We start from the raw sequence: 25,415 nt of genomic DNA, 5'->3' as shown, positions 1-25,415 counted from the left end.
TCTGATCGAAATTGCTGATTTTGTTTATATTGGATGATTCGTGCCTCATATCTTTCAATTTTTCTAGCTGTTGCTGTTATCTGCTGTTTTACAATCTCTACAGCTTCATTGATGTTTCTTGTATCCAATCTATATCTTCTGATTAGACGATCTATGGTTTTGTTGTTTTTAAGCCGTTGCTCATGCATGTTCTTTAAGTTACTAGCATCTGCCCTTAATTTTTTGACTTTTTGTTCTAATCGGATTTTCCAGTTTGGCTTTGATGCTTTTTCTGTTGTGTGACTAGGTACTTTGATTTTAATGCCTAGTTCATTAGTGACTATTACAGCTGCGCTGTACATTAACTGGTTCATTTCCAAGATGGATCCCGATTCAATTGTTGAAAACACTGCATTAACCATTTTCATGATAGCGGCCAAAATTTTCTTAGGCACAGTTTTTAGTGATGGTAAACGTTGCTTTTCCTCATTAAGCAGAAAATGCTCCATGATCTTATCCTTCAATTCTTTTTGTTTTTGAGTTAGTTCATCAGTAGGTTCTGTGATAACTGGTTCTAGTGATGGTGGTGTTATTTCCTCCCCGAGAGCTTCTTCTGGGAGTTCTACTATAATGTCTTTAGTTGTGTCTTGAATAGTTATTTTATTATTATTATTATACAATTGTATCACAGCGGCCAGTTGTTTCACCGGATTTGGCATTGGTTACTAGTCGGGCCCCACCCAGGGGCCTAGGACGTCGTAACGTATTTTCGTAATATGCGTGCAGATCCAAGCAGTGCGGCTTTTTGCATTTGACTGATGGTGATTTTGTCAATTTTTAACTGTTTTAAATGTAATTCCAGTGCTTTTGGAATAGCACCCAGTGTGCCAATTACCACTGGAATTACCACTGCTGGTTTGTGCCATAGTCGTTGAATTTCGATTTTTAAGTCCTGGTATCTTGCGATTTTTTCATGTTCCTTCTTGGCGACCCTGCTATCACCTGGTATTGCGATGTCTATGATTGTGACCTTATTTTTCTCAACCAGTGTGATGTCTGGTGTATTATGCGCCAGTATTTTGTCGGTTTGTATACGGAAATCCCACAAGATCTTGACCATCTGATTTTCTGTGACTTTTTCAGGCTGATGTTCCCACCAGTTTGTTGCTGTTTTAATATTATAATTTTTGCACAAATTCCAATGGATCATTTGTGCTACTGAATTGTGCCGCAATTTATAGTCAGTCTGCGCGATTTTTTTACAGCAGCTGAGTATGTGATCAACAGTTTCATCAACTTCTTTGCAAAGTCTGCATTTGGCATCATCAGAGGATTTTTCGATTTTGGCCTTAATGGCATTTGTGCGGATAGCTTGTTCTTGCGCAGCCAGGATTAGTGACTCTGTTTCTTTCTTTAATGTACCTGTTGTTAACCATAACCAAGTTTGTTCACTGTCCACTTTATCTTTTATTTTTTCCAGAAATTGGCCATGCAGTGCTTTGTTCTGCCAACTCTCCATTCTTGATTTTATCACATCTTTTCTGTATTCTTGTTTCGTCTGTTGGGCCTTCAGTAGATTTTTGTTCTTTACTTCGATTAATAGATGTTCTTGACTTTCTTTTAAATAATCAGCCAGTGCATGTTTTTCTTCTTCAACTGTTTGCTTCACTTGTAATAATCCTCTGCCACCTGATTTTCGGGGCAGGTACAGTCTATCAGTATCACCACGTGGATGTAAACTGTAGTGCATTGTCATTAGTTTCCTGGTTTTTCGGTCCAAAAGGTCCAAATCAGCTTGTGTCCAGTTAACTATACCAGCTGTGTATCTTATAACTGGTATTGCCCAGGTATTTATGGCCTTGATTGTATTTCCACCATTCAATTTAGATTTCAAAATTTTCCTAACTCTGTTGGTGTACTCTCGCCTGACAATAGTTTTTACTTCTCCATGCTTGATGTTATCCAACTGCAGAATGCCTAAGTATTTGTAGGCTTCATTTTCGTTGCATTTAATTAGTTGGCCATTGGGCATTTCAATTCCCTCACATGCAGTGATTTTGCCCCTTTTTATGGATACAGTGGCGCATTTTTCCATGCCAAACTGCATTGAAATATCGGTGCTGAATACTCGGACTGTGTTTGTCAATGATTGGATTTCTATTTCTGACTTTCCATAGAGTTTCAAATCATCCATATATAGTAAATGTGAAATTTTTTCGGCTTCTTTGGCTGTTTGGTAGCCTAATTTCATTTTTTTTAAGATTACTGATAGTGGGATCATTGCGATGATGAAGAGAAGAGGTGAAAGTGAATCACCCTGGAAAATTCCTCGCTTGATATTAACTATTCCGTAGATCTCATTCCCTACTGCCAACTCAGTTCTCCATTGTTTCATCGCCTTTTTAGTAAAGGATGTAATATTTTTGCTAATGCCAGTTGTTTCTAAGCATTTTATGATCCAACTATGTGGCAGTGAGTCAAATGCCTTTTTGTAATCAATCCAGACCATATTCAAGTTCGTTTTTCTGTTCTTACAATTTTCTAATATCATTTTATCAATTAGAAGCTGATCTTTGGTGCCCCTGCTCCTTCTTTTGTTGCCTTTTTGCTCTACTGGCAAGATGTTGTTTGTTTCCAAATAATCCATCATGTTATCTGCAATAATGCCTGTGAGTAATTTGAAGGTTGTTGGCAAGCATGTTATTGGTCTGTAGTTTTCAGGTGTTGTTCCTTTAGTTGCATCTTTCTGAATCAAGTATGTTTTTCCAGTTGTCAACCATTCATCAATTTGGCCCTTTTGTAAAATTTCATTCAGTTGCCTGGCCAATATTGCATGTAAACTGGTCAGATATTTGAGCCAGAAACCATGTAATTGGTCCTTTCCAGGTGATGTCCAATTCTTTACCTTTTTTTACTCGATTTTTGACCATCTCAGTTGTTATTTCTAATACTTGCATTTGTTTGTTGCCAATGCTTTTCTCAAAGTCATGTATCCACTTTGCTTCCTTGTTGTAGTCCTTTGCATTTTCCCACAATTCTTTCCAGAATTCAACTGTGGCCTGTTTTTCTGGTTTTTCACTTTTGGTGTCACCATTTACATTAAGACTTTGATAAAAACGCCGTTGGTCTGATCGAAATTGCTGATTTTGTTTATATTGGATGATTCGTGCCTCATATCTTTCAATTTTTCTAACTGTTGCTGTTATCTGCTGTTTTACAATCTCTACAGCTTCATTGATGTTTCTTGTATCCAATCTATATCGTCTGATTAGCCGATCTATGATTTTGTTGTTTTTAAGCCGTTGCTCATGCATGTTCTTTAAGTTACTAGCATCTGCCCTTAATTATTATTATTATTATTATTATTATTATTATTATTATTATTATTATTATTTTATTATTATTTTATTATTTTATTTTATTTTATTTTATTTTATTTTATTATCATCATCATCTTCTTCTTCTTTCTTCTTTTTTCTTTTTTCAAGTGCTCTGGGTTCTTTTGTACCAGAGACAAATTCCTTGTGTGCCTAACCACACTTGGCCAAATAAAATATTCTATATTCTATTCTATTCTATTCTGTTCTATTCTATTCTATTCTCTATATTCTATTCTCTATTCTCTTCAATTCTCTCTTCTATTATCTCTTCTATTCTCTTATTATATTCTCTATTCTATTTTTATTCTATATTCTATCTATTCTCTTCTATTCTCTATATTCTATTCTCTATTCTATTCTATACTCTATTCTATACTTTATTCTATTCTATATTCTATTTTTATTCTATTATTCTATCACCTACAACTGTACCTATTTCATAAGAGTGAAAAATGGCCATAAGACCCTTTTTTCTGTCCCATTGCAACTTCAAATGATCACTAAGCTAACTGTTATAAGTCGAGGACTGCTTGCCATGTTTCCAACGCTTGAGCTCCTGTGGCTGGAGTTGGGACCTCCTCCCACGCCCCAATCCCACCCCTCTGCCCCATTTCCCCTCGGGTGACCCCCCTCTTCCTTTTGTCCCGCTCAGGGAGAAGATGCCGAGGGACGTAGCTACTCAACCTTGTCCACCGTCCGGGAAATCGAGACCCAGACTGAGCTTCCCCCGCCACCCCCGACTCCGGTCCCAGAAGATCAGACGGAGGAGAAGGAGAAAGAGAAGGAGAAAGAGAAAGAAGAAGAGGAAGAGCGGAATGACGAAAACAATATCAAGCAAGCAATGACTCACTTTGTTCAAGAGAATGGCACCCTCCGTGCGAAACCCACCTCCAACGGCATCTACATCAATGGACGGGGACACCTGGTCTGACGCTTGTCCATCTCCCGGCCAGTTTCCCAGGTCCGAGCCAGCTCTGAGCCCTCATCCTAACTGTTTGCTGGGACCTTTTGGGGGGGGAAGTGGGAGGCCAAGCGCCCTTGAGACTCAGGTCTTCTTCTTCTGAGCCACCTGGCCTCAGGCTGCCCACCTTGGGATCTCCTGAAGGCCTCCTTCCTTCTTCCCAAGACTTTGGCCAACGTAGAAGCCAACTTCTCCTCCAGCGTGGAAGTGAGATCCTGAAGATGCTCAGAAGCCACTTCAGGAACTGGGAGAGTCCCCTTCCCCACCCAGCCCCCAACTGGTCTGGGCTGCCTCTTTGTGCGAATTCATTTTGTGGCCAGGTAGGACTCAGGTTGTGGGGATGGACAAAGCTTTGGAGAAGGACAAGTGAGACCCTTCGGGGCTCTTCAGGTGACATGACTGGGCTCAGGGGCAAAACCATACAAACTCCTGCATCTTTTATAGTAATTATTACACTTACTGTTGTCGTTGTTGCGATGGCCCTTGGTCCATCCGTGGCAAAGGTTTCCCACAGGCCACCAGCAGTTAAAAAGATGAGCTCCATTTTAATTATTATTGTTATTTGTATTATTAATACGAACTGGGCAAGGAATGTTTCTACTATAAGCTTCAAGGGCTTTCCAGAAAATGCTGAAGAAAGAATCTGGAGACCCAACGGAAGTCCTATTTCCAGACCTTCTACTGGGTCAACGATGTTGAATAATGTGCTTTTGCTCGCCCCGATGAAGTGCACCATGGATCCAGTGGTCCTCCAACTCCTAAAGCCACTTAGAGAGTCCAACACGGATCCAAGGGGTGTCATCCCATCGTTGGAAACCAAAAAGGCTGGGCCACCCCATCTTCAATGATCTTCAAGTCCCTTCCGTCTCTTTAATTTGTATTTCTTAGCATGCTGTAACTATGAATATTTCTAAAGCTAACCAACAACGATGGAAATATGTATGCGTGACAAGTGTGTGTGACCCTGAGGACAGATTTTGTGAGTGCGTCTGCATTTTGAGCAGTGGTTTCACAACCTTAGCAACTGGAAGAAGGGTGGACTTCAACTCCCAGAATTCCCCAGCCAGTATGAGAGTTGAAGTGCGCATATCTTAAAGCGTACTGGCTGTGGGGGATTCTGGCATTTGAAGTCCGCATTTGATATTGAATTTGAAATCTATCTTAGCAAATTTAAGACTTGTCGACTCCCCAAATCCCCTAGCCAGCATGCTTGAAGAGGAGTAGCAAATAGACATATCCTGCTTCACAGTGCTTTGCAGCCCTCTCTAAGCGGTTTACAGAGTCAGCCTCTTGCCCCCCAACAATCCGGATCCTCATTTTACCCACCTCGGTAGGATGGAAGGCTGAGCCGACTTTGAGCCAGTGAGAATCGAAGTGCTGGCAGTCGGCAGAATTAGCCTGCAATAACCACTGCATTCTAACCACTGTGAAAGGTAGGTAAGTCAGTAGGAAAGAAGGCGGGTGGGTGGGAGGGAGGGAGGGAGGAAGGAAAGAAGGAAAGAAGGAAAATAGCAATAGCACTTAGACTTATATCCCACTTCACAGTGCTTTACAGTCTCTCTCTCTAAGCGGTTTACAGAGTCAGCCTCTTGCCCCCAACAACATTTGGGTGCAGCATAAGTGGCTGGGGAATTCTGGGAGTCGAAGTCCACCCATCTTAAGCTAAGGTTGACAAAACACTGATTTCGGGTTTTTGGGGAATTGCCAAACTACTCCGAGTTCTCTTTGGATAGACTTACGAAGTACGTTTCTTAAACCCCAACCCTTTCCTGATAAGGATAGTTTAAATCAGGGATGTCAAACCTGATTTCATTGAGGGCCGCATCAGGGTTGTGTTTGACCTCAGGGGGCCTGGAGTGGGCGTATTCAGGGTGGATGTGGCCAGCTCATCATCACTCATGTAAGTAGCCCAAGCGTGCTGCTCCATTTTCAGCTGCGACGGCCTCCTGCAGCCCTCAGCCAGAGAAAACGGAGCAGAGCTCTCAGGCTGCTACTGGCGCCATTTTTGCTGGCAGAGGCAGCTCGAGCCAGTCCTTCCAGGGCGGCCCCATGAGCCAGATTTAAGCCCCTGGCAGGCCAGATCTGGCCCCCGGGCCTTGAGTTTGACACCCCTGGTTTAAGTCTTCTTGTGCGTGCTACGACTACAATCCATTTTTCATATTGGCAAAGAGTTGCAACTGGGCTGAGCAGCTGCCTCCTTTAGAAAACTTTCTGCCCCAAAGTGGAGGTGAAGGGACCCACAATATCTGGGGCGGAGGGGGCGACAAATTGGGTGTATCAGGGCTCACAGGCAAATGCCTCAAAATTTCATCAGTTTTGTATCTTCTGGATCCCAGTGGGACCTTCTGCTTGGACCAGTGTTGGGTTTCAAAAAATTTTCAAACCTACTCTGTGGGTGTGGCCTCCTTTGTGGGTGTGGCTTGCCAGCCATGTGACCTGGTGGGAATGGCTTGCCGGCCATATGTTCTCTCTCTCTCTCTCTCTCTCTCTCTCTCTTTCCTTCCTTTTGTCTCTGTCCCTTTTTCCTTTTTTTCTTTCATCTCTCTCTCATTTTTTCTTTCCTTTTTTTATTTCTTTCCTTCTTCCTTTCTTTCTCTTTCTCTTTCTCTCTCTCTCTCTCTCTCTCTCTCTCTCTCTCTCTCTCTCTGTGTGTGTGTGTGTGTGTGTGTGTGTGTGTGTCAGTGGTGGGTTTGAAAATTTTTTGGAACCTCTTCTGTAGGTGTGGCCTGCTTTCCAGGTCCACTGGTGGAGCCTCTTCTAACCGGTTCGGTAGATTTGACAAATCGGTTCTACCGAATAGGTGCAAACTGGTAGGAACCCACCTCTGGCTTGGACCTTAGTTGGGTCAATGATGTGAAGACTCACTACATCTCAAAATGGCTCATTCAGACATGCAGTTCCTGGAACTGCCACAACGGAGCTAACAAACACAACACAACCCCTTCGAACCTGCTGCAAATGTAGCTTTGTCTTTGGCCTCTGGGAGTCTCGACTTACGACTGCCATTGAGCCCAAATATTTATGTTACTAACTGAGAAATTTGCTAAGTGTGTTTTGCCCCCTTTTGCCACCTTTCCCGCCCTGTTGTTAAGTGAATCACTGCAGTTGTTAAGCTAGTAAGATGGGAGTCAAGTGAATCCCGCTTCCCCATTGACTTGGTTTGTCACATAGTCGCAAAAGGGGATCACACGCAGTGATGAGTTTCACATTTTGTTACCACCGGTTAGCCTCGCAGGAGCCTGCCTTCCGCACATGCACCCGGCCTCGAAAAAGTGCCTAAATAGGACGGCATTGAACCGGGGCGGGTGGGCAGGCCCACCTGTGATTTCTGGTACTGGTTTGGACGAGCCAGTCCAAACTGGCTGAATATGACCTCTGATCACATGACCCCTGGGGACCAGTGGTGGGTTCCTACTGGTTCGGCCCAGTTCAATCGAACCAGTAGTGGTTACTGGAACCAGCAGTGAGCCAGGCTGGCCACGCCCCTGAAACGGTTCCTGGTCACCGCCATCACTGCCGCCATCTTGTTTTTTAGTTCTGCGCATGCGCAGAACAATTTTAATTGAACTGCACATGCGTGACCAAACCCACCCCTGTATGCCGGAACACTACGCCCGTTGTAAATATGAGTCAGTTGCCAAGCGTCCAAATTTTGATCGCGTGGCCAGGTGGCGGTTGCAAGAACGAAAAACAACTTTTTTTCAGTGTCGTTGTAACTTTGAACCAGGGGTGGGTTCCTGCCAGTTCTAACCTCTTCTATAGAAGCGGTTCCACAAATCTACCGTGCCGTTTAGAACCGGTTCCAGCTCCCTCCCCCTGCCCTGCCTGCCACTCACTGATTGGCAGGCTCACCAAACACCCCGCCTGCCTCTAAAAGTCCTATCTAAACCTTCAAGTCTTAAAGCTGTTAGGTTTGAACATCCCTGGGAGTTTTTTCTAAAGGGTTAGGGGTGCAAGGATCTTGTAACTTGACAGCTTTAAGACTTGCACACTTCAACATTTTGGTTGCTAAGCAAGAGCGTTGTTAAGTGAATTTCACCGCATTTTACAAGTTGGCCATGCCCATCCAGTCACATGGCTGCCAAGCCACTCCCACCCAGTCACATGGCCGGCAAGCCACTCCCACAAAGAGGCCACGCCCACAGAAGAGGTTCTAAAAAAAATTGGAAACCCACCCCTGCTTTGAATGGTCACTAAATGAAACTGTTGCAAGTGAAAGGCTGCCTGTAATAGGTTAATGAACCAATAAGCCACAGAAGTGAACTAAGTGGGCTGGGTTTACACAACATGCCCAATGGCATTAAGATAACCACAAATTTACACATTGTGCACACCCAAGTCTTTAAGTGACCCCTTTCAGCATGTTGGACAAATCCCAAGAGTGAGCAGGGTTTTGAAAAGAAATTCTCTAAGGGTCAATTTGCAAAGAAATATTGATTTTCCTTGAAACCCGATAGAGAATTTGTGGGGTCCAAAACTTCTATTTTAATTTCTCCCTGCCCCCCTTCCTCTGAATCTCTCAACTATCGCAACGGGACTCTTTGGGAGTGAATTCAACAGACTCCAGACCTTTCGAAGCCTTTTAAATATGTATTAATATTGTTATTAGCTTTTTTTTTAAAGTATGAGCAAATGAGCAACTGTCTTTCTATGATCTGTAAATGTCTTTGTACATAGGGGGAAAAAGCAACGTATGTTGCTTCTGTATATGTGCGTGTGTGCATATGTTTGTGTGTGTGTGTGTAAAATACTCTGTAAGTGTGTATAGAAATGGGACTTGGGTTAGGCCTTGTCAGGTGTACCATGCACTGCTGGTTTTGTAAATAAATTGCACTTTTGCCATCCCAGAATTCTGCTTTTTGCTAAATACACAAATCTTGAGTTTTTCTCTACTTCTCATCTAAGCGACCATAATGGATAACTAGCATTGTATGTATTGAAGAAGTAAAAGTAAAGGTAAAAGTTCCCCTCGCACATATGTGCTAGTCGTTCCTGACTCTAGAGGGCGGTGCTCATCTCTGTTTCAAAGCCGAAGAGCCAGCGCTGTCCGAAGAAGTCTCCGTGGTCATGTGGCTGGCATGACTCAACGCCAAAGGCGCACGGAACGCTTTCCCTTCCCACCAAAGGTGGTTCCTATTTTTCTACTTGCATTTTATTATGTGCTTTCAAACCGCTAGGTTGGCAGAAGCTGGGACAAGTCACAGGAGCTCACGCCGTTATGCGGCGCTGGGGATTCAAACCACTGAACTGCCAACCTTTCTGATCGACAAACTCAGTGTCTTAGCCACTGAGCTGCCACGCCCCTTGGAAGAAGTAGGAAGGTTCAAATGGTTTCCAGTTTTGTTTTATTTGACAATCCCTCCAGAAAGTGTAAGTGTGCAAATGTACACATTTCTCTTCAGCTTATGTGTCAGTTCCAGGAAGTCTGGGAGTTGAAGTTCACACATGCTATAATTGCTATGATTGAGAAACCCTGGTGTAAAAGCAGGGATTTCCAACTTTGGCAGCTTTAAGACTTGTGGACTTCAACTCCCGGAAGGATCTTTTCTAGAAAGCTTCCAGAATTCGGGAGTCCACAAGTCTTAAAGTTGCCAAGTTGAAGAGTCCTGGTCTAAAGTGTTCTCACAAGTTGGTAAATCAAACATGTACACAAGTACCTAGTAGGGAAATTCTGCTCATGGTTGGAAGCCTCCTAAAAGATCACAAGACAGTTGTTGTCAGAGATGCTCAAGGCAAGACGTATGTGTTGCGTCCCGCCAACAACCTGTGGAGCTGGCAGCCGATTCGGACAGTGAGGAGGGTTGGGGAGGAACCTGGGCCAGTCCTGGAGTCTGGGGGAGGCTCTGAGGAGGGCTCTGTGTCGGAGGCAGAGAGGGGGCCGTATGCCAGTTCTCAGCTGCCTTCCAAGTCAGACATCAGCGAGGCAGAAGAACAGCTGGAGTCTGTTCCCAGTGTCCGCATGCGCAGAGTTGCCAGACGAAGGGAAGAGCTAAAGAACACGAGTCGACTTGGGAGGAAGGCCGCAGGTGGACAGTGAATGGCCCCTCCCAGAGGGGATAAAAGAGGAGCGAAAGGGGAGTGGAGTTTGCAGGAGACAATTAAGTTCGCTTCATTGGTTCCTGACTCTCCGAGACTCCTGGCCAAGTTCTGCAGATATCGGCCTGGCAGCTATCCAAGCCAGAGAAAGTCTGTGATGGTAAATCCTCCTTTTAAAGACTTTGCCACCTACGAAGGAGCAGAATTCACTGCAGATTAATAAAGGGGTTTCTTTGCAGGGACAAGGAGTTTGTTTCATGCTCTTGGGAATCCTCGAACAGTATGCCTCCTCTGCCTCCCACATAGGAAATCCTCACCACATCCCTTCTTCAGCCAACAGGTGGAGAAGCATTGGCGTTACCATCAAGCTATAGGTCTTAAGTCACCTAACATTTCATAAAAACCCATTTGTGAAGGTAGCAGGTAGAATAACAGAGTTGAAAGGGACCTTAGGGTTCTTCAAGTCCAACCCCTCACTCACATAAGAGGCCCTATCAAACAAACAGCGGTCTGATCTTTTTCTGAGAAGCCTCCAGTGATGGACACATTCCCAACCTCTGGAGGCAAGCTGTTCCATTGGTTAATTGCCCTCATTTTTAGAAGTAACAGAATAACAGAAGCTGGAAGGGTCTTGGAGGTCTTCTAGTCCATCCCCTGGCTCACTCAGGAGATCCTATACCCATGATGGCCCACAGAGCTCTCTCTCCGTTGCCAGCTGTTCTCCTGGTTTCCGTCTTCAATAATCTTCCACCTGTTACTTCTTGTCCTGTCCACAGCTGGTTTTCTGGCCCTTTCCCCATAAGCTGCTCACCAGTTGCAGGGACCCTTCCTGCCCTCCACGAGCAAAGCTAAGTGGGACAATCAAAAATGCAAGCACAAAAAAAGCCATGCGCCTTAATCCTTCACCCTTCGAGCGTTGGCTTGTAGCCGCTTTCTGAAAGCTGTTAGCTTGTGCTTTGTGGTTTCTGAGATGCTGTGTAGGGGAAGTTGTGTTTGGAGACAAGCTGAACTCACTTCCTGTCAGGTCTGAGTAAGAGCAGAACAGTTTTTAAATGAGAAAAAGAAAAGGGTCAACAGATTTTCTACCTTGCCCTCGCCTACCACTGTAAGCTTGGCGGCAATCTCCCCATTGGCCAGGAACCACACTTCTGGTGGCCCCGGGGTCGCCAAGACAGATCTCCAAGAAACTTTCTAAAGGACCTTGGATGTGACATGCATTGGACACGGAGATTAGAATGGATTTAAGGAAGCAGAAGATCGCCACGGGCCAGTAAACGAGTTCTGGAGAGGCTAGAACTCAACAATTGTCAGGTTTCTCCGGAAGATCGATGGACTTGGCCCAGCCTTGGAAGGAGAAGTTGACACGAGGGTGAAGTGTTGAAGGAGAGGAGGAGAGGCGCTGTGTCGCACCCATGTCACTGGCCATGAAAGCCCGGCAGAAAGTGAAGCGGAAAGGACCGGCGAAAGATCGGGTCTTTGGCTGCGATCTGGTGGAACATCTGCAATCATCTGGCCGTGACAGTAAGTGACTTTCTTTTGAGAGACGGGCACGTTTTTCAATCCCCTTGAAGGGCCATTAGCCCAAACAGGAAATGGGGTGAGGTGAGAACTTCTGCTAAACAATAAGCTTTCTTCTGAACGGGCTTCGTTGGTTTTCTGAGAAGGTAATTCTTAGGTAATTCATGAATCATAGAGCAAGAAGGAGGCCTTCTTAGTCCAGGGGCCTCCAAACTCTGCATACTTTAAGACTTGTGGACTTCAACTCCCAGAATTCCCCAGGCTGGCTGTAGAATTCTGGGAGTTGAGGTCCACAAGACCTAAGGTGGCCAAGATTAGAGACCCCTTACTCTACTCCAGTTTATGCATAAATCTAGGGTCCAATCTAGTTGCGACTTCGCAACTAACAACAACCGCAGGAGTCTTCTCCAAGCTCCAGATGCCTTATCAGGTTTTCACCAAGCATATTCCGAGAAGAACAATCACATCTTGTTACAGGGCAAATACAAAATTAATTGTTCAAAGCAGTCGACAGCAACATCAAAATCAATGTTTGTGTCCATGAAAAAGCCAAGCGATGAAGCTGGTTGAAACTGGGGTTCAAACTTTTGGAGGGCTGAGAAGGCATGTGATAAGACCATATTTGGAATATTGCAACCAGTTCTTGTCACCCCAATACAAAAAAGAGGTTAGATGGTAGAAATTTCCTAAGAATGAGGATCAGTGGGACAACTGACCTCCAGAAGTTGTGGGAGCTCCACAGGGGTGGGATTCTCGCCCCGTTCCAACCGGTGCGGTTGGAACAGGGCCGCCGGCGTCCTCGTGCACACACGCAGTGCACGCATGCGTACTAGCACCTGTGCGATGCTCCAGCTGCTCCTGGAGGATCGCGCAGGCGCTGTATGCGTCCTGCGCATGTGTGGAAGCGCAGAACTCGTCAAAACCGGGTAAGAAACGCGGGCGGGCGGGTGAACCCTTCGGTGTTCCCAGAAGTTACTTACTTCCGGGTTCGCCGACCAACCGGTTCGCGGGGACCGCCGCGAACCACCTGAAACCCACCCCTGGAGCTCCATCACAAAAAGAGATTGGACAGCCATTTGTCCAAGATGATATAGGTTGTTTTGCTTGGGCAGGGGGTTGGACTAGAAGACCTCCAAGGTCCCTTCCAACGCTATTGTTCTTTGTCCTATTCTAATTCTAATTCTGAAATGCCTCTGGTTGAGTCAATCCTTATCTGCTGAGGTTAGAAAAGGAGGAAGATACTCAGCAAAAATTTCTGTGAATCATCCTGGATGTTGAAAAAGGACCATTTGATTAATTGGTGGCATGAGATTCCCCCCCAAAAAATAAATACCAAATTCAGGGGTGTCTCAAAATGGCGTCACAGTGTGAGAACAGGGTAGTCCATGGCAGCCCAAAAATAAATAAATCCGGATTTCTGTAGCACCTTCTCCGATTAGTAAATTTTGCAAATCCACATAAGCTTTGGTGAGCTGCATCCGATGATGTGAACTGCAGCTCATGGAAGTTGATGGCTTTTAATTAAAGTTGCTAACGCCACAAGGCACCACCGGATTTATTCTGATCCAAACCGGCTGAGATTACAATCTATGTATGAGTCAACTCATTTTTGCAGCTCAGAAAATCACTTTCAACGTTCGCTGATTCTGAAATGGATATTAGCCCTCCGTGCCAGGTTTGATATATTAATTTTTTTTAAAAAAAGATGCTATGTTTAACTGGATGTTATTCCTTGTCCGCCCTCCATGGTTGTCGTCTCGAATCTCAGATATGGATTAAGGCTGAAATTGCTGTGTCATTTTGCAGTGATATCAACCACCATATTGGAGGTGAGACCAGTTTCTCTTTCCTGCCCTTCCTTGTTTGAACTAAATTCGCACATGATTTAGCCGGGCCAGAAAATTTAAAAAAAAAAAAAGCTTCTTAAACTTTTACATTCTGGTCGAAAACGAAAACTGTTTGCATATGGAATAATTGTGTGGAAAGAAGAAGGAGGAGGAGGAGGAGGAGGAGGAGGAGGAGGAAGAGGAGGAAGAGGAGGAGGAAGAGGAGGAGGAGAAGAAAAAGAAGAAGAAGAAGAAGAAGAAGAAGAAGAAGAAGAATTGACTATCATTGTGTAATGTTCCAGCCATTTTCCAAGAGCCACCGAGATGCCCAAGAGTGTAGAGACTCCAGACGAGACTTGCAAAAAGCATCAGCTTTTATTGATGGCCGTAGCAAAATCTGGGTGACCAAACTATATCCAAAACACACTAACAAATGCATGGAAGGAATAGCCGCCCCCTGCAAGGGGGGCTCAGAGTATTACCTGCATTTTAAGCAGATAGAAACAAAGTTTATCAGAGGCAAAGATTTGTTGATCTTTAAAGGGTCCTTTTATTCAAGCTTCTGTCTCTGTCTCCCTTCTCTGTGGAGGATCCCTATAGCCTTGTGTAGGGGGTGGCAGCCCCCCCCCCCCCAGCCAAGTTGTTTTTTGGCAGGATGCTTTAAGGATTTATGAGCCAGGAAAACTCCCTAGTTTGGTTCCTTTATCTATGGGGCCTGATATTCCCCTGTAACAATTTCTTCTACTAGCTTTCAAGAACGTGCCTAGCTTTGAAGCCAAGATAGAAGTGAGAGGCAGCAGTGAGATAACATTTGCAATCCAGCATTAAGGTTACAATTTGCTAGCTAGAAAACAACTAATTTCTGACAGTATACAATAATATAAGCAGAAGCAAACATTGATTCATATTGATTCATATACTCCTTCAGTTGAAATTAGAAATAACTGTGGGAGTTGCATTCAGCTTATTTTTACTTTTTTATTTGATCATTAAAGGTATATACTCACCGCCGCAAGTGACAACATTCCATGGTGCACAGCTAGAAAATATTTCTAATAAAGAAAACAGAGCATCTTTGAATATTCTTGCAAACTCCATATGAAATAGTTAAAGATATTCAACAATGTTACGTTTATGATGAAAAACATCAAACCAAAGTTGGAAGCAGAGATATTCAAGCCCACGGTTGCATCCCACCATTAATACAGAATACAGATAAGGCCTTGACTTACGACAGTTTCTTTAGTGACAGTTGAAAAATTAAAACGGTGAAAAAGGGGACTAATGACCATTTTTCACTCTTACAACCCTATCCCCATGATCACGTGATCAAAATTCAGATGCTTGGCCACTGACTCATATTTATGACGGTTGCAGTGTCCTGGGATCACTTATTCCCCTTTTGCGACCTTCTGACAAGCAACGTCCATGGGGAAGTCAAATTCACTTAACAACGGTGTTAGGTTGAGTTGTGTTACTAACTCAACAATTCAATAATATTGAGTCATGGGCTATACAGAATAACATAGATTGGAATAGAATAGAATAGAGTAGAATAGCAATAGCAATAGAATATAGAATAGCAATAACAATAAAGAATAGAATAGAATACAATAAGGAATAGAATAGAATAGAATAGCAACAGAATAGCAACAGAATAGCAATAGCAATATAGAATAGAATAGAATGGAATAGCAATAGAATATAAAATAGCAATATAGAATAGAATAGGATGGAATAGGAATAGGAATAGGAATAGGAATAGGAATAGGAATAGGAATAGGAATAGGAATAGGAATAGGAATAGAATAAGGAATAGAATAGAATAAGGAATAGAATAAGGAATAGAATAGGAATAGAGAATAGAATAGCAACAGAATAGCAATAGAATATAAAATAGCAATAGAATATAGAATAGCAATAGAATAGAATAGAATAGAATAGAATAGGAATAGAATAAGGAATAGAGTAGAATTTGGAAGGGACCTTTGAGGTCTTCTAGTCCAACCCCCTGCTCAAGCAGGAGACCCTCTACCATTTCAGACAAATGGCTGTCCAACCTTTTCTTAAAAGCCTCCAATGATGAAGCCCCCACAACTTTTGGTGGCAAGCCGTTCCGCTGGATAATTGTTCTCCCTGTCAGGAAATTTCTAGGTTCCTTCTCTCCTTGATCAGTTTCCATCTGTTGCTTCTTGTTCTGCCTTCAGGGGCTTTGGAGAATAGGTGGCCCCTCTCCTCTTCTTTGGTGCAGCCCCCCAAATATTGGAAGACTATCATGTCAACCTCAGTCTTTCTCTTTGTTAAACTAGACAAATTAGACTAATTTATTTCTTATTACAAGCTACCATAGCATGAATCCTCGTAGTCACTCTCTTTCTGTCCTGAGAGGTCACCCCCCTCCCCAATATTTTAAGATGGAAGAAAGATTTGATGTCTTGGAGGAGGCTAAATTTCTCATGAGGCTCTCATGGAACGGCTGAGATGGCAGATGAGCCAATGACAGGTGTTCATTTTCAAAGTTAAGTTGCGGGGCCTTGTCCATCCAGGAATCTCCAGGCTTACAGTCAGCCAGTGAAGAAGAGGAGAAGGCCATGGATCAGCTTTTCTTATCAGGATCTCTGCCCAGGTGGCCGTGGCTTTTAATAGATTCTTTTGACGCCCCAAAATGCGATGGGGAATTATATGCCACAAAGATCTAGAATCAATTTTTATTTCAATGATATGTCACCCAGCCTTGCAAACATTCTTCGCAAATGAAAATGGGGGCTAGCTTGGTTTAAAAGATGCCCACTTGACTTCCCTCCCCCAAAGCAGTGTCTCTCAACCTTGGCCATTTTGAGATGGGTGGACTTCAACTCTAACATGTTAAAAGATAGGCCGAAGACCAGTGGTGGGTTTCAAAAAATTTTGGAACCTCTTCTGTAGGTGTGGCCTGCTTTCTGGGTCCACTGGTGGAACCTCTTCTAACTGGTTCAGTAGATTTGATGAACCGGTTCTACCGAATAGGTGCAAACTGGTAGGAACCCACCTCTGCCGGAGACCCAGATGGATCTTGACAGACTTGAACACTGTGCCCTATCTAACAAAATATAATTCAAGGTCGAGAAAAGTAAACTCCTACACTTAGGCAAGAGAAACCGAAAGGACACATATAGATACTGGGTGAAACCAGGCTTAATGGCAGTGACTAGGAGAGGCATCTTGGAGTCTTAGTGGGCAACCAGCTAAATAGGAGCCAACAGCCAAAAAAGCCAATGCAATCCTAAACTGCATTAACAGAGGGATACAGTCAAGATCAAGGGAGGTCCTAATACCACTCTATAAAGACTTAATAAGGCCACACCTAGAGTCCTGCATCCAGTTTTGGTCACCACGCTATAAAAAAGAGGTTGACACTCTAGAAAGAGTGCAGAGAAGAGCAACCAGGATGATGAGGGGACTGGAGGCTCAAACATACAACAGACGGTTGCAGGAACTGGGCCTGGCCAGTCTAGGGAAGAGAAGGACCAGGAGAGTCAGGAGAGCATCTTCCAATATTTGAGGGACTGCCCCAGAGAGGAGGAAGGGGGTCAAGCTATTCTCCAAAGCCCCTGAAGGCCAGAGAAGGAAGAATGGATGGAACTGACCAAGGAGAGATTCAACCTGGAAATAAGGAGGAATTTCCTGACAGGGAGAACAATCAACCCATTGTCTTCAGAAGTTGTGGGAGCTTCATCCCTGGAGGCTTTCAAGAAGAGACTGGATTGCCCTCTGTCAGAAATGGGGTGGGGTCTGCTGTGTGTGGAGTTCAACTAGATGACCTACAAGGTCCCTTCCGACTCTATAAATCTGTACATCACACACATCCTGGGGAATTCCAGAAGCCTAAATCCACCCATCTCAATGTTGCTGCCCCCTCAAATGTGAAGCATAAACTTTAAATGTTTGCTGTTCTGAAATGAATATTAGCCATTGTCCACGTGGTCCTTCCTGGGAGTTGAAGTCCACACACTCTTTTAAGTTGTCAAGATTGAGCAACCTTCTCCCAAAAGCCAAAGGAATAAGTTCCAAAATCAGAAGTATTACAGAGACGGATGTTTGGTGCCTGCCATGTCTTTGTCAACATTTTAAGACACTCCGAACTGCACATTTTCCCACTGGTCAGAACCCTACATGTTTAAAAATGTTGGGACCGAGCGTCTGTCAATCACTCTTCCCAGACGAAGCACGGTCCTTGAGTTGATGCAACCTCTTCCCACAGTGTCTCCTCTGCTCACCTCATAGTTCCTGCCACCCCAGCCTGCATGGCTGTTCTCCCTGGGTGTTGGCACCCTAGTCAGCCCATTTTGAAGGATGTCTGGTTGAGATTCCCTCCCTCATCTTCTCTCCAACATTTAGGGCATGAACTGTGTGCAAGACGGGAAATAACATTTGATGGAGAGAGTTACACCTGTTGTTTGCTGGGCGCTGAGTTACACAAAAGGCTGGGTTGGGCCTGGGCCTACTTCCTTGTGCACAACTTGTGCGGCACACAGGAAGTCATCTGGGAGGTGGCCCTTAACAGCCCAGCTAGCAAGGAGGGGAGGAAAAGAAAGTCTACTACAACTCTTGTAACTTCCTTGTTTGGGCTGTTGTCCCAGGCCTACTCCCTGGGAGCGGTTGCATCAATATTGTGGTTGAGCAAAGATGCAGTTAAGGACAGTTGAGTGTCGTAAACAAGCCAATCCCTCCCTTGTCGTGATTGATGTTGTAGTCTTACCAGAATGCCTCGTTAGACGAACGGTTGAGGGAGCTGCCTATGTCTAGCCTATTGAAGAGGGACGTGAGAGCAGTCTTGCAGTGTTTGAGGGGCTGCCACAAAGAAGGGGGGGTGGCCAGCCTGTTCTCCAAGCACCTACGGACAGAACAAGGAGTAATGGATGGAAACCTACCAAGGAGAGAAGCAACCTAGAACTAAGGAGAAATTCACTGACAGTGAGAACAATTAATCAGTGGAATGGCTTTCCTCCAGAAGCTCTGGGTGCTTCGTCACTGAAGGTTTTGAAGAAGACGGTTTTTGTCTGAAATAGTATAGGGTCTCCTGCTTCAACAGGGGCTTGGACTAGAAGGCCTCCAAGGTCCCTTCCAACAGTTATTCTGTAAGGATCTCCTGCTTCAGCAGTGTGTTAGACTAGAAGACCTCCAAGGTCCCTTCCAACTCTGTTATTCTGTAAGGTCTCCTGCTTGAACAAGGGGGCTGGACTAGATGACTTCCAAGGTCCCTTCTAACTCTGTTATTCTGTAAGGTCTCCTGCTTCAGCAAAGGGGTTGGACTAGATGACCTCCAAGGTCCCTTCCAACTCTGTTATTCTGTAAGGTCTCCTGCTTCAGCAAAGGGGTTGGACTAGATGACCTCCAAGGTCCCTTCCAACTCTGTTATTCTGTAAGGTCTCCTGCTTGAGCAAGGGGGCTGGACTAGATGACCTCCAAGGTCCCCTCCAACTCTGTTATTCTGTAAGGTCTCCTGCTTGAACAAGGGGGCTGGACTAGATGACCTCCAAGGTCCCTTCCAATTCTGTTATTCTGTAAGGTCTCCTGCTTGAGCAAAGGGGTTGGACTAGATGACCTCCAAGGTCCCTTCCAACTCTGTTGTTCTGTAGTTCTGTAAACATAGATCGGATTTAGGACTCCACATTCATGGTGGAGTCCTTTCAACAATGATTTGCATCCTTCCTTGTTTCCCCCTGCGTGTAATTCCCGAGGTAAATAACATGTCAGGAGAGGTTTTGTTAAGCTACTGATATTCGGGGAGGCTGTAGAGTCATGTAAAATTGTACCACAGAAGACAACCACAGCAGAAGTAGCTTTTTTCACGTCTCCAAGGAGAAAGAAATTGAGTTGTGACTTGTTAGATGTTTGTCTTGCATTTTCTTCAAGAACCGAAGGGATCTTACAGGGGGATCTCCCTCAATTATATGTTTACTGTAACAATAACCCAGCAAAATAGGTCAGGCTCTCCAAATCTTGAGCTCGTGAGCAGAAAGTAGAGTGAAAAGCACTGGGCACCAGTCAGCCTGGGAAGGCCATGAGATGACCCAACAACATGAACATAAAGAGGCTGATGTCTTCAGCACCATCTTTTAATTTCTAGGTCGCTTTCTGTCTTTCACTTCCTGTCTCTGGCTCAGAAATGAAATCATGCAGGGACTCCACCCACACGCTCAGGCTGAAGGAGGAAGCCCAGTGGGAGACCTTGCTGGCTCACTCATGAGCAGCTCATGGGTGGCACATGAGCAGTGACATCTCAACTTGCGTGGCTTTAGGGCGTATGGACTTCAATTCCCAGACAGCCGATGTGCTGGGAATGGAAGTCCATCTATGCTGGCTCTGGGGGATTCTGGGTGTTCAAGTCCAATGCTTGATGGGCTGCCATAGAGAAGAAGGGGCCAACTCTGGATAACTCCAAGGCACCTGAGGGCAGGACAAGAAGCAACGGGTGGAAACTAATCAAGGAGAGAAGCAACTTAGAACTGAGGAGAAATTTCCTGACAGTGAGAACAATTAATCAGTGGAACAGAAGTTGCTTCCAGAAGTTGTGAATGCCCCAATAGTGGAAGCCTTTAAGAAGATGTTGGCTGGAACGGTATAGGATTTCCTGCCCAGGCAAGGGGTTGGACTAGAAGACTTCCAATTCTGTTATTCTGCTATTCTTCCCTCCCTCCCTCCCTCCCTCCCTCCCTCCCTCCCTCCCTCCCTTCCTTCCTTCCTTCCTTCCTTCCTTCTTTCCTTCCCAGTGACAGGATTCAGCCAGTTTGCACCACTTCGGGAGAACCGGTTGTTAACTTTCTGAGCAATTTGGTGAACTGGTTATTGAAAGAAATCATTAGTACAGAGAACCGCTTGTTAAATCATTTGAATCCCACCACTGTTCCTTCCTTCCTTCCTTCCTTTCTCTCCCTCCCTTCTCTGTCACTGGAGGTTTTTTAAGAACAGACTGGATAGCCATTTGTCTGAAATGATACAGGGTGTCCTGCTTAAGCAGAGGGTTGGACTAGAAGACCTCCAAGGTCCCTTCCAATGCTTTCTTTCATTGTTTGTTTGTTTCCTTCCCTTCCTTCCCTTCCCTTCTTTCCCTCCCTCCCTCCCTCCCTCCCTTCCTTTCCCTTCCTTCCTTTCCTTTCCTTCCTTCCTTCCTTCCATTTCTTCCTTCCCTTCCTTCCAAAATAGGTTTTTAAAAAGAAATTGGACAACCATTTGCCCGAAATGATACAGGGTCTCCTGCTTGAGCAGAGGGTTGGACTAGAAGACCTCCAAGGTCCCTTCTAACCCTATAATGTGACCAGTCCTGAATCTATCCAGATTCTTTACTATGATTCCATTGTCAGGGTTCCAAGTAACACCCCCCAGTGAAAAAAGACTCCGAGGCTTCCAATTCCTCAAAGTTCCATTTTATTAGAGATGTCATATTGGCACATCTAGGAAAAACCCGAAACTGAGGGTTCTGGGTTTTCTCCACCCAGGAGGAAGTCAAAGATCCGTCGCCTACACCTTATTGTCTTCAGGGTTGAGACCCATTCCTGTAGAGGACACGTGGTTGGTTCCTCTGGCTTAGTCAATTCTAAATAAATTCTCCCAGGCGTCAAGAATGGGGGACATTTAACTGAGACAGGGATGATAAAACCATGACTGAAGATTGTTGGTGGGCTTCCAAAATTTGATGGTGGGCAGAGAGATTTCTTCTTCTTCTTCTTCTTTCCCCCCTCCTTCAGTTTGTGGAAAGTTGATTTGTTCTAGAGATTCATGTCGTTGGAGACGAGAATTCCTGGAGAAGAACATTTCAGAGAAATTCTCATAGGGGAGTGTGATGTTCTTGCATTTAAGGTAGTGGCCAGGTGTGTTTTTCGGTGGAAAATATTTTCTTTGGTGGTCTCCAGTCTCTGTTTTCCACTCACCTCGAAGAAAAAGGTCAGGAGAAACTGTATATCTCATGAGAGTCTCAATCATCCAGGTTGTCTAAAGATTTCCCCCCCCCAAAAAAAACTGGACTTTCTTGGTTTTTTTCTTTTGTTTTGAAAACGTTTGACTTCTCATATCAGGGTTCCAAGTAATAGATCCATAACAAGCAAAACTGTGAGGCAAGTACCATGTTTCCCAGAAAATAAGGCAGGGTCTTATTTTCTTTTAACCCCCCCCCCCAATAAGCGCTTGGCCTTATTTTCAGGGAGGCCTTATAATTTTTGGGGTGCAGGAGGCGGAGAGCGTGATCACCTCATGGCTGCTGCTGTGTTGCAATATTTTCGGGGAGGGCTTATTTTAGCGCATGCACTCAAACGTCCGGTTGGGCTTATTATCAGGGGAGGTCTTATTTTCAGGGAAACAGGGTAGATTCCTCAAAGAATAGCTTTATTTGAAATATCATATTGGCACAGATCTGGTGAGAACCGACTCTGAAGGTTCCCGCAGTTTTCACCTAATGAAAATTAAAAGTTTGTCACTTTCTCCAAACAATCAGCCACATGGTCCAATCACGGCACTGCCTGTTGCCTAGTGACATCACTCCGCCTTCCTCTGACCAGGTGTGAGAATGTCCTTGGTTCTCAAGAGAAAGTATTTTGTTTTGACTACAAAGTCCCAGCTATCTCAAATCCCCCCCTCCGTGTCCCTCAGCTCCAGTGTGACAACACTGAAGCTTCCAAGATGGCTTCGGTCAGGTCAGCTTGAAGCTTGAATTGAATCAAATTGAAACAGTTTCATGAAATTCATGAACTGAAGAAGCTTCTTGGATGAGAAACGAAATGTTTTCGAAAGAAAAAACCCCAAGAAAGTCTAGTTGCCTTTGGAAAAAGCACCTTTGGGATTAAGAGAGAGACGTGTTCCATGGGATTTTAGCAGCCAGTGATGGAGGAATGGTGATGGAGCAGTTGAGTTGACCAAGGATGAGGTGTGAGCGGATGGCCTTTGATTGCTCCATCAGCTCTCCAGAGGTTGCCAATCTTTCTGGCTTTCCAAACTTTGAGGAAGTCCTAATTGGAGGAGAAACTTTAGGATGAAATTATCCAGTGTTTTAGATGATTGATGAGCCTTTCCTAGCTGATTGGGGGAGAGGGGGCTCGTGGAGACATTTACCATTTCCAAATTGAATCTTGGTGCTTCCCCAGTTCCCCACGTCCTGAAGAGCTGCACAGAGTTTGTGGAACAGCATGGAATCATAGATGGCATCTACCGGCTCTCCGGAGGCTCTTCAAACACCCAGAAATTAAGGTAAAGGTGGAACTATCAGTTTTGATTTGAGTACCAAATTATAGGATCTCTAAACTAAGAGAGAGAGCACATTGCCATGACTTGGTCACCATGATACAAAAGAAGATGTTGAGACTCTAGAAAGAGTGCAGAGAAAAGGAACAAAGGGGATTAGAGGTTAAAACATATGAAGAACAGTTTCAGGAATTGGGATGCGTCTAATCTAATGAAGAGAAGGATTATGTTCTGACCTAGGCTTCCCGCAAAAGCAGGAGGCAGAGTCCTGGTCCCGACAAAACCCCTTTTATTAAACAAATGTGAATTCCTCTCACTCACATTCAGCCAAGGCCTGGCAAACAGCCTTTCAAAGGCGCATTTATGACCACAGACCTTATCAGGCTTGGAAAGCTGCCATGTCAACATTTCCCAAATGAGGTGCTGTGCAAGGGAAGACTCTGGGCACAGAGTCTCTGGGACTCACGGACAGATCTTCACACTCCTGAAACAAACCAACGAATTGTTTCCTGCAAAAGCCCCCTCCCCTCCATTTTTGCTCCTCTTTTAATTCCTCTGGGAGGGGCCATTCCATGACCCGACAAAAGGGTGAACGACAAAACCGTGCCCGACTAAACCACGTCACTAAAACCACAATGTCATCAACGCGCCAACAACAGCACGGCGACAACAACGCGGAGACAGAAGGGCGATTTCAGTCGACAGAAGGGCAATTTAAGTTAAGGTAAGGGTTAGGTTTAGGTTTAGGTTTAGGTTTGGGGTTAGGGTTAGGGTTAGGGTTAGTTTTACAGCACGCTTCTGTCGCCACGCTGTTGTTGGCGCGATTCAGTGCTCATTCGTCAGAGCGCTTTAGAACACGCGGTTTTGTCACCGCGGTTTAGTCGGGCGCGATTTTGTCGTTCGCCCTTTTGACAGTGAACCGGGCCATTCACCTTCCACTGGCGACTTTACTCCCAAATCGACCCTGATTTCTGAGTTGTTCTTTTCTTCTGGCAGCTCTGCGCATGCGCACACTGGAAACATGCGCCACCTGTTCCTCTGCCTCACTGTTGCCTAGCTCCATAGGCACTTGATCACTGCCAGGCCTTGGCCCCCTCTCTGCCTCCCACAAAGAGCCCGAGCCTTTCCCAGCCTCCAGGACTGGCCCATGCTCCTCCCCAACCTCCTCACTATCCGACTCTGCTGCCTACCTTTGCTGGCCACTGATGGGCCACAACAGATTAGGGCGGGGGTGTCAAACTCAAGGCGCTTAGATCTGGCCCACGAGGCCATCCTGGAAACAGGGAAGGATCAGCTTGCAGTGACTCTGGCGGTGAAAACGGAGCTGGGGAGGCCTCCGAGCCAGGCCTTCATTTTTTTTTCTTTATTTTTTTTTGAATGGCTATTTTTTTTAATTAATTTTTGTCATTCACATTTTGTTCTGTCCTTCCTTTTGCATCCTTTTTTTAAAACGATTCTGTTCCACCATTTCCTTGATATTCGTGTAACTCTTGTCCAGGGGTGGGATCCTACCGGTTTAACAATCGGTTTGCTGTGTGCTCATGCGTGCACAGTTTTGAGAAAACCTACCGTATTATTTTCCTTGAGTTTGACACCCCTGCCATAATCTGTTATGGCCCGCCAGTGTCCAGCGGAGTTGGTGGCAGATTCAGACAGTGAGGAGGTTGGGGAGGAAGATGGGCCAGTCCTGGAGTCTGGGGAAGGCTCTGAGGAGGGCTCTGTGTCAGAGGCAGAGAGGGGGCCGGGGCTGTCTGGCAGTTATTAGCTGCCTTCGGAGTCAGAGATGTGAGGCAGAAGAGCAGCTGGAGCCTGTTCCCATGTGCAACCACTATAAATATGAACCAGTTGTCAAGCATCTGAATTTAAATCATGTTGACAATGGGGAAGCTGCAATGGTCGTAAGTGTGAAAAAATGGTCACAAGTCACTTTTTCAGTGTCCTTGTAACTTTGGTCACTAAATGAACTAATGTAATGTAAGTCGAGGACTCCCTGTATTGTGATCTTCTGATCCTGATCTTTGCTGCGTCCCACCACCTTCTCCCTTCCTTTCCCCCCCTTAAATCCTTCTCAGAATGGAGTTCGACAATGACCGGAATCCTGAAATCAACAAAGAGGTCTATCTGAAGGACATTCACTGTGTGAGCTCCCTTTGCAAAGCTTACTTCAGGGAGCTGCCCAATCCACTCCTGACCTACCAGCTGTATGATAAGTTTGCGGTAAGTATGATTTGCAGGCTGCCCTTTGTTTCATTTCACTGATTCGTTTTCTTTATATTCCAGTTTTGGTCTCCAGACTATAAAAAAGAGTTTGAGACTCTGGAAAGAGTGCAGATAAGAGCAACCAGGATGATGAGGGGATTGGAGGCTAAAACATACGATGGACGGTTGCAGGAACTGGGCCTGGCTAGTCAAGGGAAGAGAAGGACCAGGGGAGACAGGATAGTAGTCTTCCAATATTTGAGGGGCTGCCCCAGAGAGGAGGAAGGGGGTCAAGTTATTCTC

General features: G+C 44.9%; 2 protein-coding genes across 2 annotated transcripts in view; both read left to right on the top strand.

Moving 5' to 3' along the window:
• NECTIN4 (nectin cell adhesion molecule 4) overlaps window positions 1–4,290 on the top strand; it is a 35,013-nt gene extending 30,723 nt beyond the window's left edge. The window contains exon 9 of the mRNA XM_032234339.1: window positions 4,012–4,290. Within this exon, the coding sequence (XP_032090230.1) occupies window positions 4,012–4,290 (279 nt within the window). The remainder of the gene's footprint in view (window positions 1–4,011) is intronic.
• A 7,108-nt stretch (window positions 4,291–11,398) lies between these two features.
• The window catches only part of ARHGAP30 (Rho GTPase activating protein 30), a 42,880-nt gene continuing 28,863 nt past the window's right edge, over window positions 11,399–25,415 (top strand). The window contains exons 1-3 of the mRNA XM_032233805.1: window positions 11,399–11,877; window positions 22,817–22,919; window positions 24,986–25,130. Of these exons, the coding sequence (XP_032089696.1) occupies window positions 11,769–11,877; window positions 22,817–22,919; window positions 24,986–25,130 (357 nt within the window). The 5' untranslated portion in view covers window positions 11,399–11,768. The remainder of the gene's footprint in view (window positions 11,878–22,816; window positions 22,920–24,985; window positions 25,131–25,415) is intronic.

The sequence above is a fragment of the Thamnophis elegans genome, chromosome 17 (assembly GCF_009769535.1).
Source record: "Thamnophis elegans isolate rThaEle1 chromosome 17, rThaEle1.pri, whole genome shotgun sequence".
In the NCBI taxonomy this organism is placed as follows: Eukaryota; Metazoa; Chordata; class Lepidosauria; order Squamata; family Colubridae; genus Thamnophis; species Thamnophis elegans.
Note: the sequence above shows the minus strand (reverse complement) of the source record. Positions and strands in the feature narration are given on the sequence as shown.